This window comes from Lepidochelys olivacea (genome assembly GCF_965140295.1).
Source record: "Lepidochelys olivacea isolate rLepOli2 genome assembly, chromosome: 1".
Classification (NCBI taxonomy): Eukaryota; Metazoa; Chordata; order Testudines; family Cheloniidae; genus Lepidochelys; species Lepidochelys olivacea.
The window spans coordinates 16011961-16024798 of record NC_140411.1 but is presented as its reverse complement, the minus strand read 5'-3'; the positions used below and the strand labels follow the sequence as shown (position 1 = coordinate 16024798).

The 12838-nt window shown below is 43.7% G+C and overlaps 1 protein-coding gene across 3 annotated transcripts in view; it reads left to right on the top strand.

The window, feature by feature from the left end:
- Positions 1-10889, top strand: part of WNT11 (Wnt family member 11) — a 31573-nt gene extending 20684 nt beyond the window's left edge. For all 3 annotated transcript variants that reach the window (XM_084617390.1, XM_084617392.1, XM_084617391.1), the window contains exon 6: positions 9422-10889. In XM_084617390.1, coding sequence (XP_084473516.1) covers positions 9422-9596 — 175 coding nt within the window. In that variant the 3' untranslated portion in view covers positions 9597-10889. The remainder of the gene's footprint in view (positions 1-9421) is intronic.
- The last annotated feature ends 1949 nt before the right edge of the window (positions 10890-12838 follow it).

Sequence of the window (12838 nt, the reverse complement as noted above, 5' to 3'; positions counted from 1 at the left end):
GCCGGCAGCGCTCCATGGATCAACAGACAGGAGGTGTTATAATCACACTGCAGCCAGGGCATCCTCTCCTTTACCTCACACCCCTCCGTCTCACACAGTCCATCCTGATGACCGAGCACATCACACCCCCTTTCCAGCTACAAACTGAGAGAACTCCAGCCCGAAGTTTTTTTGGCAGATAGTTTTTCAGATCTGCTGGCTACGTTTAAAGGTGCATGGAGGAGACAGGCACGCTGCAGCTCCCTTGACAAGTAAGGCCTGCATTCTGTGTTCCCTCTTGTTATTTTAGATTGCATTACATGAGCTCATTCCCAAACCCTTAACCTAAGACATATTTGCTAATTGTGCTGCTAACTTAGAGAGTCTAGCAAAATTAACAAGGCAAAGCAGAAAGAAAAGGGGGGAAAGGGAAATAAAACCATCCCATGATGTACGGTGCTTTTAAACAATCTAATTTTCATAAAACTCTGTTAAATGCAAAATTCAGGAGGAATTTTTTTTTAAAATTGGATCATTAGTTTTCCATATAAAAAGGGGGGAGGGACATTTCTGGCTCACGTGGAAAAAGAGGGGTCCCTCAATGTCTTGTGAGTCAGAACAAGTTTTGATCATGTAAAATGGGAAGTTCTACTGTGCTGAATATTGGATTTCATTATATACTGTAGAGAACAATACGGCACTGGCTGACAGGTGGATGGAGTGAATAGTCCTGTAGATCTTTTCCGTCTCTAACTTCTACAATTATCTAGTTATCCCTCCCCTTGCTTACACGAATCATGGAGTTTGGGGAGTGGCAGGGGAATCAAATTTCTTTGCAGCAGAGCTGTGTGAAATGTTTCACTTCGAACTGAGCCCAGGATTAATCAAAAAACTTTCAGTGAAACCTTAGGCCTTATTTTGAATGAACCTGGGATCATCTGTAAGTCAAACTGGGCTATTTTATAGTTTTGAAACTAGAAATGGTGTTGGATCAAAACCCACAGAGTTCAAACCTCATTCCAAACCTGAGATCTGAACACTCCCAGACCTTTGAAGTGTACAAAATCTGGAGCAGGGTCTGAATTTTGAAGCTTGAGTTGATTTCTGTTAACAACTGTCTTATCAACATAAGACAGAACACATTAATCTATGTATCACTGCCACAATTTTTTGTAAAAAAGAAAAATGGTCTTGAGAAAAAATAAATATCCAGAGCAGCTGACACACAAAGCAGGACCCTGAGTTTGTGACTGTCAATAACTAGAACAAATTGAACCAGAGAGAAAGATGGTTTAAAGTTTCAGGGCGTTCTTGTGGGAAAACACTCCATAACGTACCTTCAATGAGGTATTTCAGAAAATTCATTATCAGTTTCAAATAAAAGATAAATGATACCAGATTATGAAAGTGGGATCCAGTCTGTGAGAAAAGAGGCAAAGGAATTCACTTTCTTTAACATTAGGGTGCAATGTATCATATTTCAAATATTGTTTTAAGTCCCATCAGAAAGTGACTGAAAGGGAAATATTGCCATGCACACAGAATTCTTGAACTGCTAGAATCCCACAAAGATTAGTGAGCTGTTTATTACTGATCAGTCCCAGAACGATCTTGGAACCCACCGCATGCCACTCCTCACTGCTGAGGGAGAGGTTTCTGAGCTGTAGAAAATCATTCTGCAGTTTTCTGGAGGCTAACCAGTAGGGCTGGTTGAATGCTGTAAAACAGGGCCCAGGAGGGTTCTCTTGAATTCTGAACGAGTAGCTGTTTGGTTCGGTCACATTAGTATCTCTTGCCATCCCACTGTTCATGAACATTAGCACAAACAAGGTTTTCCTTGCATGAGTGTTTGGGGAATGGCTGTTCCTAGAACAAGCACCAGCATTTGCATGTGGACAAGAGTATTTGTGTGCACTTGCTACTTCTTATTAATTATTGTCCTGTTTAAAGAAAAGGAGGACTTGTGGCACCTTAGAGACTAACCAATTTATAAAGCCTGCTGCAGTTTCCACGATATGCATCTGAGGAAGTGAGCTGTAGCTCACGAAAGCTCATGCTCTAATAAATTGGTTAGTCTCTAAGGTGCCACAAGTCCTCCTTTTCTTTTTGCGAATACAGACTAACACGGCTGTTACTCTGAAACCTGTCCTGTTTAAGGAGTTTCAGTCATCCAACCAGGAAGCAAAGGATGTAATGAGGCCCAATAATACACAGCTAACAATCGCACCATACTACTTGTCCCTCTAACATGCTTATAACTTGTATTAATCATTTATTAACTTTTTGCAAACTTCCCAGAGGCTCAAATTTGATTGTATAAGCCAGGGCAGAATTTGGAAAATATAAAAGTAGAGTTACTCTCCCAAGCTGTGCCACACACCAAGTTCTGCCTACCTGAGACATCACTCACAATAGACGGTTAAGATGTTCAGATTATGAACATATGTGCTTTACTGGGTTCATTGGGCTTGGTTCTGCCTTGGGGGTTTGGATACACCTCACTCAGTGGAACGTGGATGCCCTCTGGGCTCTGCCATGAATTATTCAGCAAATACTTTGTAAATAATGAATATGTTGGCGCCAGAAAGAGTAAGTTCACAAACAGGGAAAATACACTGGGTATCGTATTCATGATGAATAGTTAGCCCAGTTCTGCTAAATACATTCAGTATCTCTCTGCATCCCACCAGTAGCATGGTCACAGGCTCTGTTCATTTATGCAGAGTTATATGTGTTCATGGTGTCTCAGAAAAATATAAGTAGACAGAACCCTGTGTCAGGAATCAGAGCCTGAAGCGGAGCCAGTTTCCAGGCACCCCGATGGGCACAGTTGTTCTTGTTGTTCAGTGGCTGCTCAAAGCGTTTGTCCATAGGTGTGATCACTCCAGTGCTTGCTTGTTCCCAGCCTTGCCTCACTGCAGGTAACGTGGTTCTGACCCTCGGCTGTAATTCCTGACATCTGACCTCTTGCTCTGACCCTTGGCTCCAGTCTCTGATTCTGGCTCTGGCATCTGGTCTCTGTCTCCAGCTCTGATCCTTTGCTCTGGCACGTGGCCTCTGACTCTAGCTCTGAAACGGGGTTGTGGTTCCTGGCTACTGACTCCCATTCTACCCTCTAGACCTGAGTCTTGCTCCAACCACTAGGCATGACCATTCACAGCCCAGTCACCTGTCGCCCTGCCCTACAAGGCTTACATGGTAGGGATCCCTTCCTGGTTTGCTGCACATCTTACCAGACTGCATTTGTTTTCACTTCTTCTAAAGGATGAATTAGCTCACTCATCTCTCTCTCTGACTCTCTATCCGTTTGATACTACCACTCATCCCTGCAGTTTGAGTGCCTTCCACATAAAATTAAGAGCAATGGTAAAGACCCTTGTGGACTCCTATTCTACTGCCAACACAATGGTCAGTTATGTCCATATTGCTGATGATGAATCATATAAGGCACAGAGAGATCTCAGCTGGAACCAGAAAAATCTGCCTTTATAACCTGCAGACTGAACTGATGTGAGTTGGGCTGCCTTAGAGACAATAAACAGGACAGATTACAGCACTGTTCTTGTACCATTTATTTATTTATTTGTATTACTACGGTTCTCAGGAGCCCTAGCCATGGACCAGGACCCCACTGTGCGAGGTGCTGTAAAAACTAAGTTATCCCATTTTGTTTCTACTTCAAGGCTTAGCTCTTCAAAGCTGCCTAGGTGATTGAGACACATAGCACCTATTGTATTTTTACGGGAATTGTGTATCTAAATCTCATAGGTGGTTTTGAAAATCTCAACCCAAATGTCTTCCTCCCCACCCTCTGCCCCTTCCTCCTCTCCCCCTAATGTCACAATAGTACTAAAGGCAAGAGAAACAAATTGTCTTGTGGAATTATCTTGCAAGGGCTCTTTTGGCCTCTGGCTTTGGCCTGATGACTAAAATAACAATTTATATCATATTAAACGTCGGTATTATTTCCAGTCCATTATGAACTGGAACAGCTCCTTCCGGCACTCATGGAGTTATACAATTTTTTAAAAATGGTGACATGATTTTAAGTTTCCCGTTTCCTGTGTGATACGTCATAGGAAACTAGCATACAGCAGCTCCGTAGTGCACCATCCAGCAGATTCATATATACACAAAAGGACATCATCGGGAATCATTAAGAAGGGGATAGATAATAAGACAGAAAATATCATATCACCTCTATATAAATCTATGGCACGCCCACAGCTTGAATACTGCGTGCAGACATGGTCGCCCCATCTTAAAAAAAGATATATTGGAATTGGAAAAGGTTCAGAAAAGGGCAACAAAAATGATTAGGGGTCTAGAACGGCTTCTGTCTGAGAAGAGATTGATAAGACTGGGACTTTTCAGCTTGGAAAAGAGGCAGCTAAGGGGGGGATATGATAGAGGTCTATAAAATCATGGCTGGTGTGGAGAAAGTAAATAAGGAAGTGTTATTTACTCCTTCTCATAATACAAGAAGAAGGGGCCACCAAATTAAATTAATAGGTAGCAGGTTTAAAACAAACACAAAGTATTTTTTCACGCAATGCACTGTCAACCTCTGGAACTCCTTGCCAGAGGGTGTTGTGAAGGCCAAGACTATAACGGAGTTCAAAAGAGAGCTAGACAGATTCATGGAGGATAGGTCCATCAATGGCTATTAGCCAGGAATGGTGTCCCTAGCCTCTGTTTGCCAGAAGCTGGGATTGGGTGACAGGGCATGGATCACTTGATAATAACCTGTCTGTTCATTCCCTTTATGGCACCTGCCATTGGCCACTGTGGGAAGACAGGATACTGGGTTTGATGGACCTTTGATCTGACCCAGTGTGGCCGTTCTTATGTTCTTCTCAGTGGCATAGCTAGGCGGAGCGAACAGGGGCAGCGGACATAAAGAAAGGCGCCACCCGCTTGTACTCACCGGGTGGCGCTCCAGGTCCTCAGCGGCACTGAAGGCCCCCGCCGCCGAAATGCCGCCGAGGACCGGGATCGAGTGAAGGCCCCCGCCAAGCCGAACCCACTTGTGCTCAGAGAGGGAGCGGCCGCTCCCCCCTGGCTACGCTACTGGTTCTTATGACATGATAGCTCTGAACGAGTTGTTCTAAGTGTTGTGACACAAGGTGAGTAACTTCCTGGTGCAGGATAACGGACCATCATGCCATGATTTGATTTGACTTAGAAGGGCTTGCTCAAGTTCTCACTGGGCTAGCATGTCTAATAAGAGTAATAATCTTTTATATTATTTATAGAGTACCTGTCCTCCCCAAGTGCTTTGAAGAAGTTGGGCTACGTGCTACTTACTCTCTGCAGCATGGTGCAGAGAGAAGCATGGTGTGGCTAAAAAGGATGCATACCCACAGCTAGGAGGAGACCTGAGGCTCTGATGCATTCTTTGCCCTGGGCCCTAGACACTGTAGAAGCCCTTCTACATGGTCAGAGTTCCATGGCTTGTGGAATGAGAGAGAGTGGCTAGGAGTGGGTGGAGCTAGAGGCAGCTGCTTTCCATCTCATGCTCCCCTCTGGCATGGCTGGATTTCTAACTGGGAATCTGACTGCAAGATCAGCAGGAAGGATCCCTTGAAGGAGCTACAATCCCTCCTTTGCTGCAAGGCCACTAGTAGGGAGCACATGGCAGCCTAGCTCTTGAGGGAGCTCTGGTAGAGCATTTGGTCTTTACGTTAATGGTCTTTCCTCCTGTGTGTGGTCTGGGATTCAAACCGATCTTGGAACATCAGGGAGTTTACATGGTGGAACCACCTGCCTGTTCCACAGGGGACCTAGAGTGAACGGTTCAGAGGATTCTCCATGAGTTTATGCTTGGGGCATTTCTTAGCCTCTGCTGTCTGTGGGAAGACTCACATAGGTGTAACCTGTGACCCTGGGGTTCAAGAGTCCCTTAGCCCACCACTGCAGTATAGTCACTTCTGGAACGCAGATGAAGGTGTTCTGAACCAAGGACTACTGCACAACAGTGTTTTTAGAGATATACCTAAAAAGCACTATAGGGAAACTTTAGATGGGCAGAGTGTGAGTGAAATTTGGCAAGGCTACTGGCTAACCTCCCCTCTTGTTGCAAAAAATGCCATGGCATCTTTAAGGAGCACAGTTGGGTCAGGGGCTTGTTTTAGGTCTCATCTGAGGTGGCTGGTACATTGTTTTCCATTGTTTTTGCAAATATTTCTAGGCATTACAGTGCTAGGTTCGAAGACAATGGGCCAGATTCTCACTTGCAATGGAATTGCACTGGTGTCGATGGAATTGCACTGGATTTACACAAGTACAAATAAGGCTCAGTCTAGCTGGGTGAGATTAGAACCAGGATCTGTGACAAGCCAATGTCAAAGGATTGTTCCTGTAGATAAAATATGGTGAATTTTACTGATCCCAGGCACCCCGTGGTTTGGCTGCTAATTTGGACAAAAGTGTAGGTCCTGTCCTTGTTCATCTTTAGCTACTTATACACATAGGTCCAGAAGAGATACTGCAGGTACCAGTAGCTCTTTCAGTCTGTAAAAAGATTTGGGTTTTATTCACCCAACTCCAACACTTACAACAGAGAATGAGATATTTGTTTAATGGTATTGACACAAAATTGTTCAAAAAGCATGTTTAGGGTAGAGGTGGGCGTAACAGGCTGGGGTTTTGCGAAACCAAAATCAGAATGATTCAGCTCTGAGCTCTTTGATCCAAAATGACAAAATTTAAGGGAAGTTTGGCATTCTCTTAGAACGGTTTCTTTTTTTCCTCTCTCTATATGAGGCCAAGTGGGTTAGATTTAGTTTTGGAAAACCCTAACTCTACAGGTTTCAGATGAAACCTGATGAAGTGGGTTTTAGCTCATGAAAGCTTATGCCCAAATAAATTTGTTAGTCTCTAAGGTGCCACAAGGACTCCTTATTGTTCTTCCTAACTCTACAGGTAGTACCGGGTTGGATTCCATTTGTATCCAAACCTTCAGTCTTTTGGTGGGAAGAAAGGGGGAGGGGGAAGATTTCAGATAAATGATACCAGTTTTGCTCCATGTGTAGTTTGGGGGTAACTTTGATCATAATGGGCTAAATATATCTCGCTACAGAGCCATATGAGTGTCCCCATAAGACACAGTGTCCTTGACACTATCGTGGGGTATTGGTTCCATAATGACGCAGAGGAAAGAGTGACACCCAATCAACCATGCCACTTCCTGAAGCAGCTGTGTGTATCTTGGAGAGCCCCATCTAAGTACTAGCCCCACCCAATTCTGCTTAGCTCCCCCTGAATTGTACAAGGTGGTGTGGAGGCATCACATACCCAAACATGTGAATTTTACGGCCTGTTATGAACTCATGAGCCTTGGAAAACGAATCCAGTGGCTTCAACCTTCCCAACCTTCGTCAAAGCTGACTAAGCCTTTAAAGCCCCTCCATAATGTTAATATTTATGTATTTGAACCTTTGCTCTAAATATTTAACTTATTGACTAATATGTTTATGAGGAGCCATTCTGAGGTTTCCTGTTGGAGGGGGCGCAGGGTCACAGGCATATACGACAATGCTGTTCGTTCAGCGTTAGGTAAACACACACAGTGTGGTTATGGACTGAGCTTTTGACTGTTGGTCATAACAATTACGAGCAGGCTTTGGTGAACCTTCCAGAGGTTTGTAAATATGTACACGCACTCCCAAAGTGGGGGAATGAGTGGGGAAACTTTACAAACGGAACCTGGCCATGAATGGAGGTCAGAAATAACAAACAGGAGGTCGTACCGAGTCAGAAATAAATAAGGGAAGAACAAGAACAAAATTCCCAGCACTTCATTAATCCTATAACGTCTCATAAAGCATTACCTCATGAGGAATTCCTATAAATCACTTGGATTCATTTCCAGCTGTTAATGGCGGGCTCAGCACAGGAGTCCAATTCTCCCTCCTCACTCACCGTTCTCCTCTCTCCTCCCGGCCCCCCTGATCTGGTGTAAAAATACTTCTGGCCAAAATAACCTAAGCAAAATGTGATTTAGAAAAGATGTCTGAGCAGTTTCCTAGGGAAATGCTTCTCACTCGATATTAGCGTCTAGAGGCCGCAGCTAAGTCTGGGGTCTGGTTGTGCTGGGTGCTCTAAGTACACATAGTAAGAGCCTCTACCCTAAAGAGCTTGGAAGCATTCTAAGGACTCAGGAAGCATTATTGGTATTGTGCAGATGAGAACCAGAGTCAGAGTGAGATTAAGAAACTTATCCAAAGTCACACAGGGAATCTGTAGCAGAGACAGGAGTTGAACTCAAAGCTTTTGAGTGGCCAGCTAGTATTTTAGCCATAAGACCAGCTTTCCCCACATGCTGGTTTTATTCACCATGGTGCTTTATCACTGCAGTGTGTGATGCCAGCCTGAGAGCCATGCAAAACTTGCACCACTTTACCAAGTGGACATGAACTTCCCACTATCCGGGGGACTGCATTTCAAAAGTGACTAGTGATTTTTGCGTGCCCAACTCGACACAGCTTAAGGGGTGGGGGCTGGTTTTCAGGAAAGGCTGGGTATCTACCCTCAGAAAATCAGACCCTTTTAAAGGTGTCTCAAGGTGACACCCAAAATCACCAGTTACTTTTGAAAATTTAAGCCAGCTTTGTGAAATGATTCCAGCAGACAATGCAAGAGAACCATACAGAAGTACAGACTGACTCTCAAGAGGATGGGTTTAATTAAAATCTGAAGAAAGAAAAGGAATAAATCTGTAAAGGTACATGTATCATCCTGCAATACTCATATGCCCCTCAGCCTGCCATGAGATGGAATGTCAGAGCCAGGCAAGGCCTGCTACTCTGCTGTTTATACACTGCTGTGAGATACTCATTTGGAAGGCCCCACAGATGTGCAAAGTATTACCCTGGTGCGATTAGCTGTAATGTACCTGACACAGTTGTGGCTAGATCATGGCTTTAAGACAGGGAGGTGACTTTCCCAGTCTCAGGCATTGTGCACCTGGCCTCTGCAGTCCCTTGGGGAGTGCGTGGCCCTTTTTGCACCCTTTGCAGGGTTGGCAGTGCTGTCTTCTCTGCTAGCCCAGTGCTGCTGGCCAATGTGCAGCATATGGGCAAGGGCACGAGGGTATTGACCTAGTCTCATCCCTTCCCCACCCTTGTGGGGTTACTAGTGCTCTTGTTGGGGCTAGAATCCCCAGCGCTTGCATAGTAGGGGATTCTAAACTCCCAATTGACTTCCGTCAGCTCTGGATCAGGCCCCAGAACACAGGGACTGAGACTTTATCTGGCTCCTTTGCAGGTGCGGCATTCTCGGGCAGATCCCCAGGTGGCTTAAGCCTCTAGTTAGCCCTGCTGAAGATCAGTCCTGGCACATCCGCGCAAGCCAAGCCACAATTGCAGGCACGGACGATCACTTCGTTTCTCAACAGGCTTTGTGATGATTTGCACTAATTCCCCCATCTCCTTTATTCCAGGCAATGCAACAAAACCTCCAGCGGCAGCGACAGCTGCGATCTGATGTGCTGTGGCCGAGGCTACAACCCGTACATGGACAAAGTGGTGGAGCGATGCCACTGCAAATACCATTGGTGCTGCTACGTGACCTGTAAAAAATGCGAGAGGACTGTTGAAAGGTACGTGTGCAAATGAAACATCTCCCACGCGGCCAAAAAGCTTAGATGCCAATGGCACCAAAGCGCTGTTCATAGAAGAGGAAACCTTTCCTGGACTAGACATCGTTTATCTTGCAAAGACATGGACTTGGAGATGATATAAAGAGAATTCCATTACAACCGTAAAAATAACCTTGTTTTTTAAAATGTAAAAAGGGGAAGGGTTTCCCACCAATCAAATTCTTCCTGAGAAGACAAGAGGCTTAAACCAAAACTCATTTTGGATCATACCTTCTTGCAAAAACATGCCTTACGTTGCCAACAATGTCCAGCTATCAAGTGCCTTTAGTACTGTAAGAAACAAAGAGAAACTTTCCTGGGGAGGAAGAACAGCTCTGGCTGAAAATAATGCAGGCTAATGTCTACTCTTGCATCCTACCACAAAGGGCTTGGATTCTCCAGTAGCCTACAGGACAATCCCTGACAAGGGATGCCCTATAACTTCAAAGCAATCATTGTATTTGTTTCCAAAGGCTAAATTTTCAGGACGGGAGAATCCACTCAGCATGATAAAGCCAGAAACATTCCTGGTTCTGCCCCTGAAACGAAAAGACATGTAAATCAATTTAACCCTTTTTTTTTTTGTCCAGGGCTGAGACTAAAGTTATTGTTCTACCGAAGGACTGGAGGTCTTGACCCTACTTAGCGTAGGCTGCCAGGGTGTCAAATTCAAGTATTCACAAACATGTACTGAACCCCAGTGTCAATGTAATCCCGGTGTAGTGAGAGGAGCCCACTGGACACAGGGGCTGAGTGACCAGAGAGCAGCTATGGGACATAACGAAATATACAGTGAAGTCAAAGTAAAATGGAAATGGAAAGTCGACTCCTGTATCCTTTTCCTCTCTCTCTTGACCACTGGATGTTACTCCCTAGTTCACTGTTGCTCCGATGCCTTGTCCCATCCAGGCCTAACGTAAATATGGCACCATCCCTCCTCCCTCAACAAAGCTATAAACTCAGAGCCAAGAAATTGCCAAGACACCAGCAGTGCGGGAGGTGTGTTTACACCTTTAGAAATTCCAGACAAGGCGAGATGTCAGCTATTCTAAGCAGACCTAGCCGGAGTATGTGAATGAAATGTATGGTCCTGCCGTGACAACAGCACAGAACCACTATCTGTGGATGTACATATTTTATTTTGTATGCAGAACATCCAGAAATATTTATAAAATATATCTTGTGCTTTTCTCTATTCTACTTTATATATAAATATATCTATTATAAACAAGCTTAACAATAGTATGAAATAAATGCTGAAATTACTCAACAGTGCAAAGAAAAGAGCTTATAATTATTATTATTATATCTAAATCTATAACATTGTCTTCTGCTTGGACGGATGTCTAATTTTCCCTTCCAGAAGAGCAGTTAGAATACTGCTGGAAATACTCATTGCAATGTGACCAGTATGTTCCACCATTCCTTGTCTCCCCAGTCCATTACCTCCTACATACGATCAGTAAAAAAAGATTAATCACAGATTAATTGAAGCAGAAGTAACAAACATTTAGTTGAGTGAGACAGATGCATACACAATAGAAGAGAGAGAAACTACTTTACTACCAGCCTCATTACCGTAATACCTGAAAGCCTTCACATAGTGCATTAAGCGACATGTCTAACATCTTTCCCACCTGGTTTGTTCTCTCTCACATCCTCTCTCCGGGGGGACAATTGTGTGCGTGTTGTGCAGTGTTTTGTTTGAGGTTTGTTGATTTTTTTTATTGTACACACTGCTCTGTGTTTATATGAGAGAAGGCAAGATGGAAGAAGGACATGTGGCACTTGGAGTGGACAGTGGTGAGTCTGGGACGGCGCTTAGTCCCCGCGGGAGTTTGTTCCACAGTCTAGGGACAGCACAGATGAGCTTTACCCTTATTCAGTGAGGGGGGGGGGACAATAACAGGAAATGTGAAAATGGCAGAAGTGCTAAATGACTTTTTTGTTTCAGTTTTCACCAAAAAGATTAGTAGCGATTGGCGTCTAACATAGTGAATGCCAGTGACAATGAGATAGGATTAGAAGCTAAAATAGAGAAGGAACACGTTAAAAATTACTTAGACAAGTTAGATGTCTTCAAGTCACCAGGGCCTGATGAAATACATCCTAGAATGGAGCTGACTGAGGAGGTATCTGAGCCATTATTGATTATCTTTGAAAAGTCATGGAAGATGGGAAGATTCCAGAGGACTGGAAGAGGACAAATATAGTGCCAATCTATAAAAAGGGGAATAAGCACAACCAGGGGAATTAAAAACCAGTCAGCTTAACTTCAGTATCCGGAAAGATAATGAAACAAATCGTTAAGCAATTAATTTGCGCACACCTAGAAGATAATAAGGTGATGAGTAACAGTCAGCACGGATATGTCAAGAACAAATTGAGTCAAACCAACATAATAGCTTTCTTGGACAGGGTAACAAGCCTTGTGGATAGTGGGGAAGCATTAAATGTGGTATATCTTGACTTTAAGTAAGGCTTTTCATACTGTCTCACATGACCTTCTCATAAACAAACTAGGGAAATACAACCTAGTTGGAACTACTATAAGGTGGGTGCATAACTGGTTGGAAAACTGTTCTCAGAGAATAGTCATCAGTGGTTCACAGTCATGCTGGAAGGGCATGTTGAGTGGGGTCCTGCAGAATTCAGTTCTGGGTCAAGTTCTGTTCAATATTTTCATCAGTGATTTAGATAATAGCATAGAGAGTACACTTACAAAGTTTCTGAAGCTGGGAGGGGTTGCAAGTGCTTTGGATGATAAGATTAAAATTCAAAATGATCTGGACAAATGGAAGAAATGGTCAGAAGTAAATAGGATGAAATTCAATAAGGACAAATGCAAAGTACTCCACTTAGGAAGGAACAGTCATTTGCACACACACAAAATGGGAAATGACTGCCTAGGAAGGGGTACTGCGGAAAGGGATCTGGGCGTCATAGTGGATCACAAACTAAATATGAGTCAACAGTGTAACACTGTTGCAAACAAAACAAACATCATCCTGGGATATATTAGGAAGAGCGTTATAAGCAAAACATGAGAAGAAATTCTTCTGCTCTACTCTGCCCAGTTCTTGGCTCCACATTTCTGGAAAGATGTGGACAAATTGGAGAAAGTCCGGAGAAGAGCAACAAAAATGATTAAAGGTCTAAAAAACATGACCTCTGAGGGAAGATTGAAAAAATTGGTTTTGTTTAATCTGGAGAAGAGAA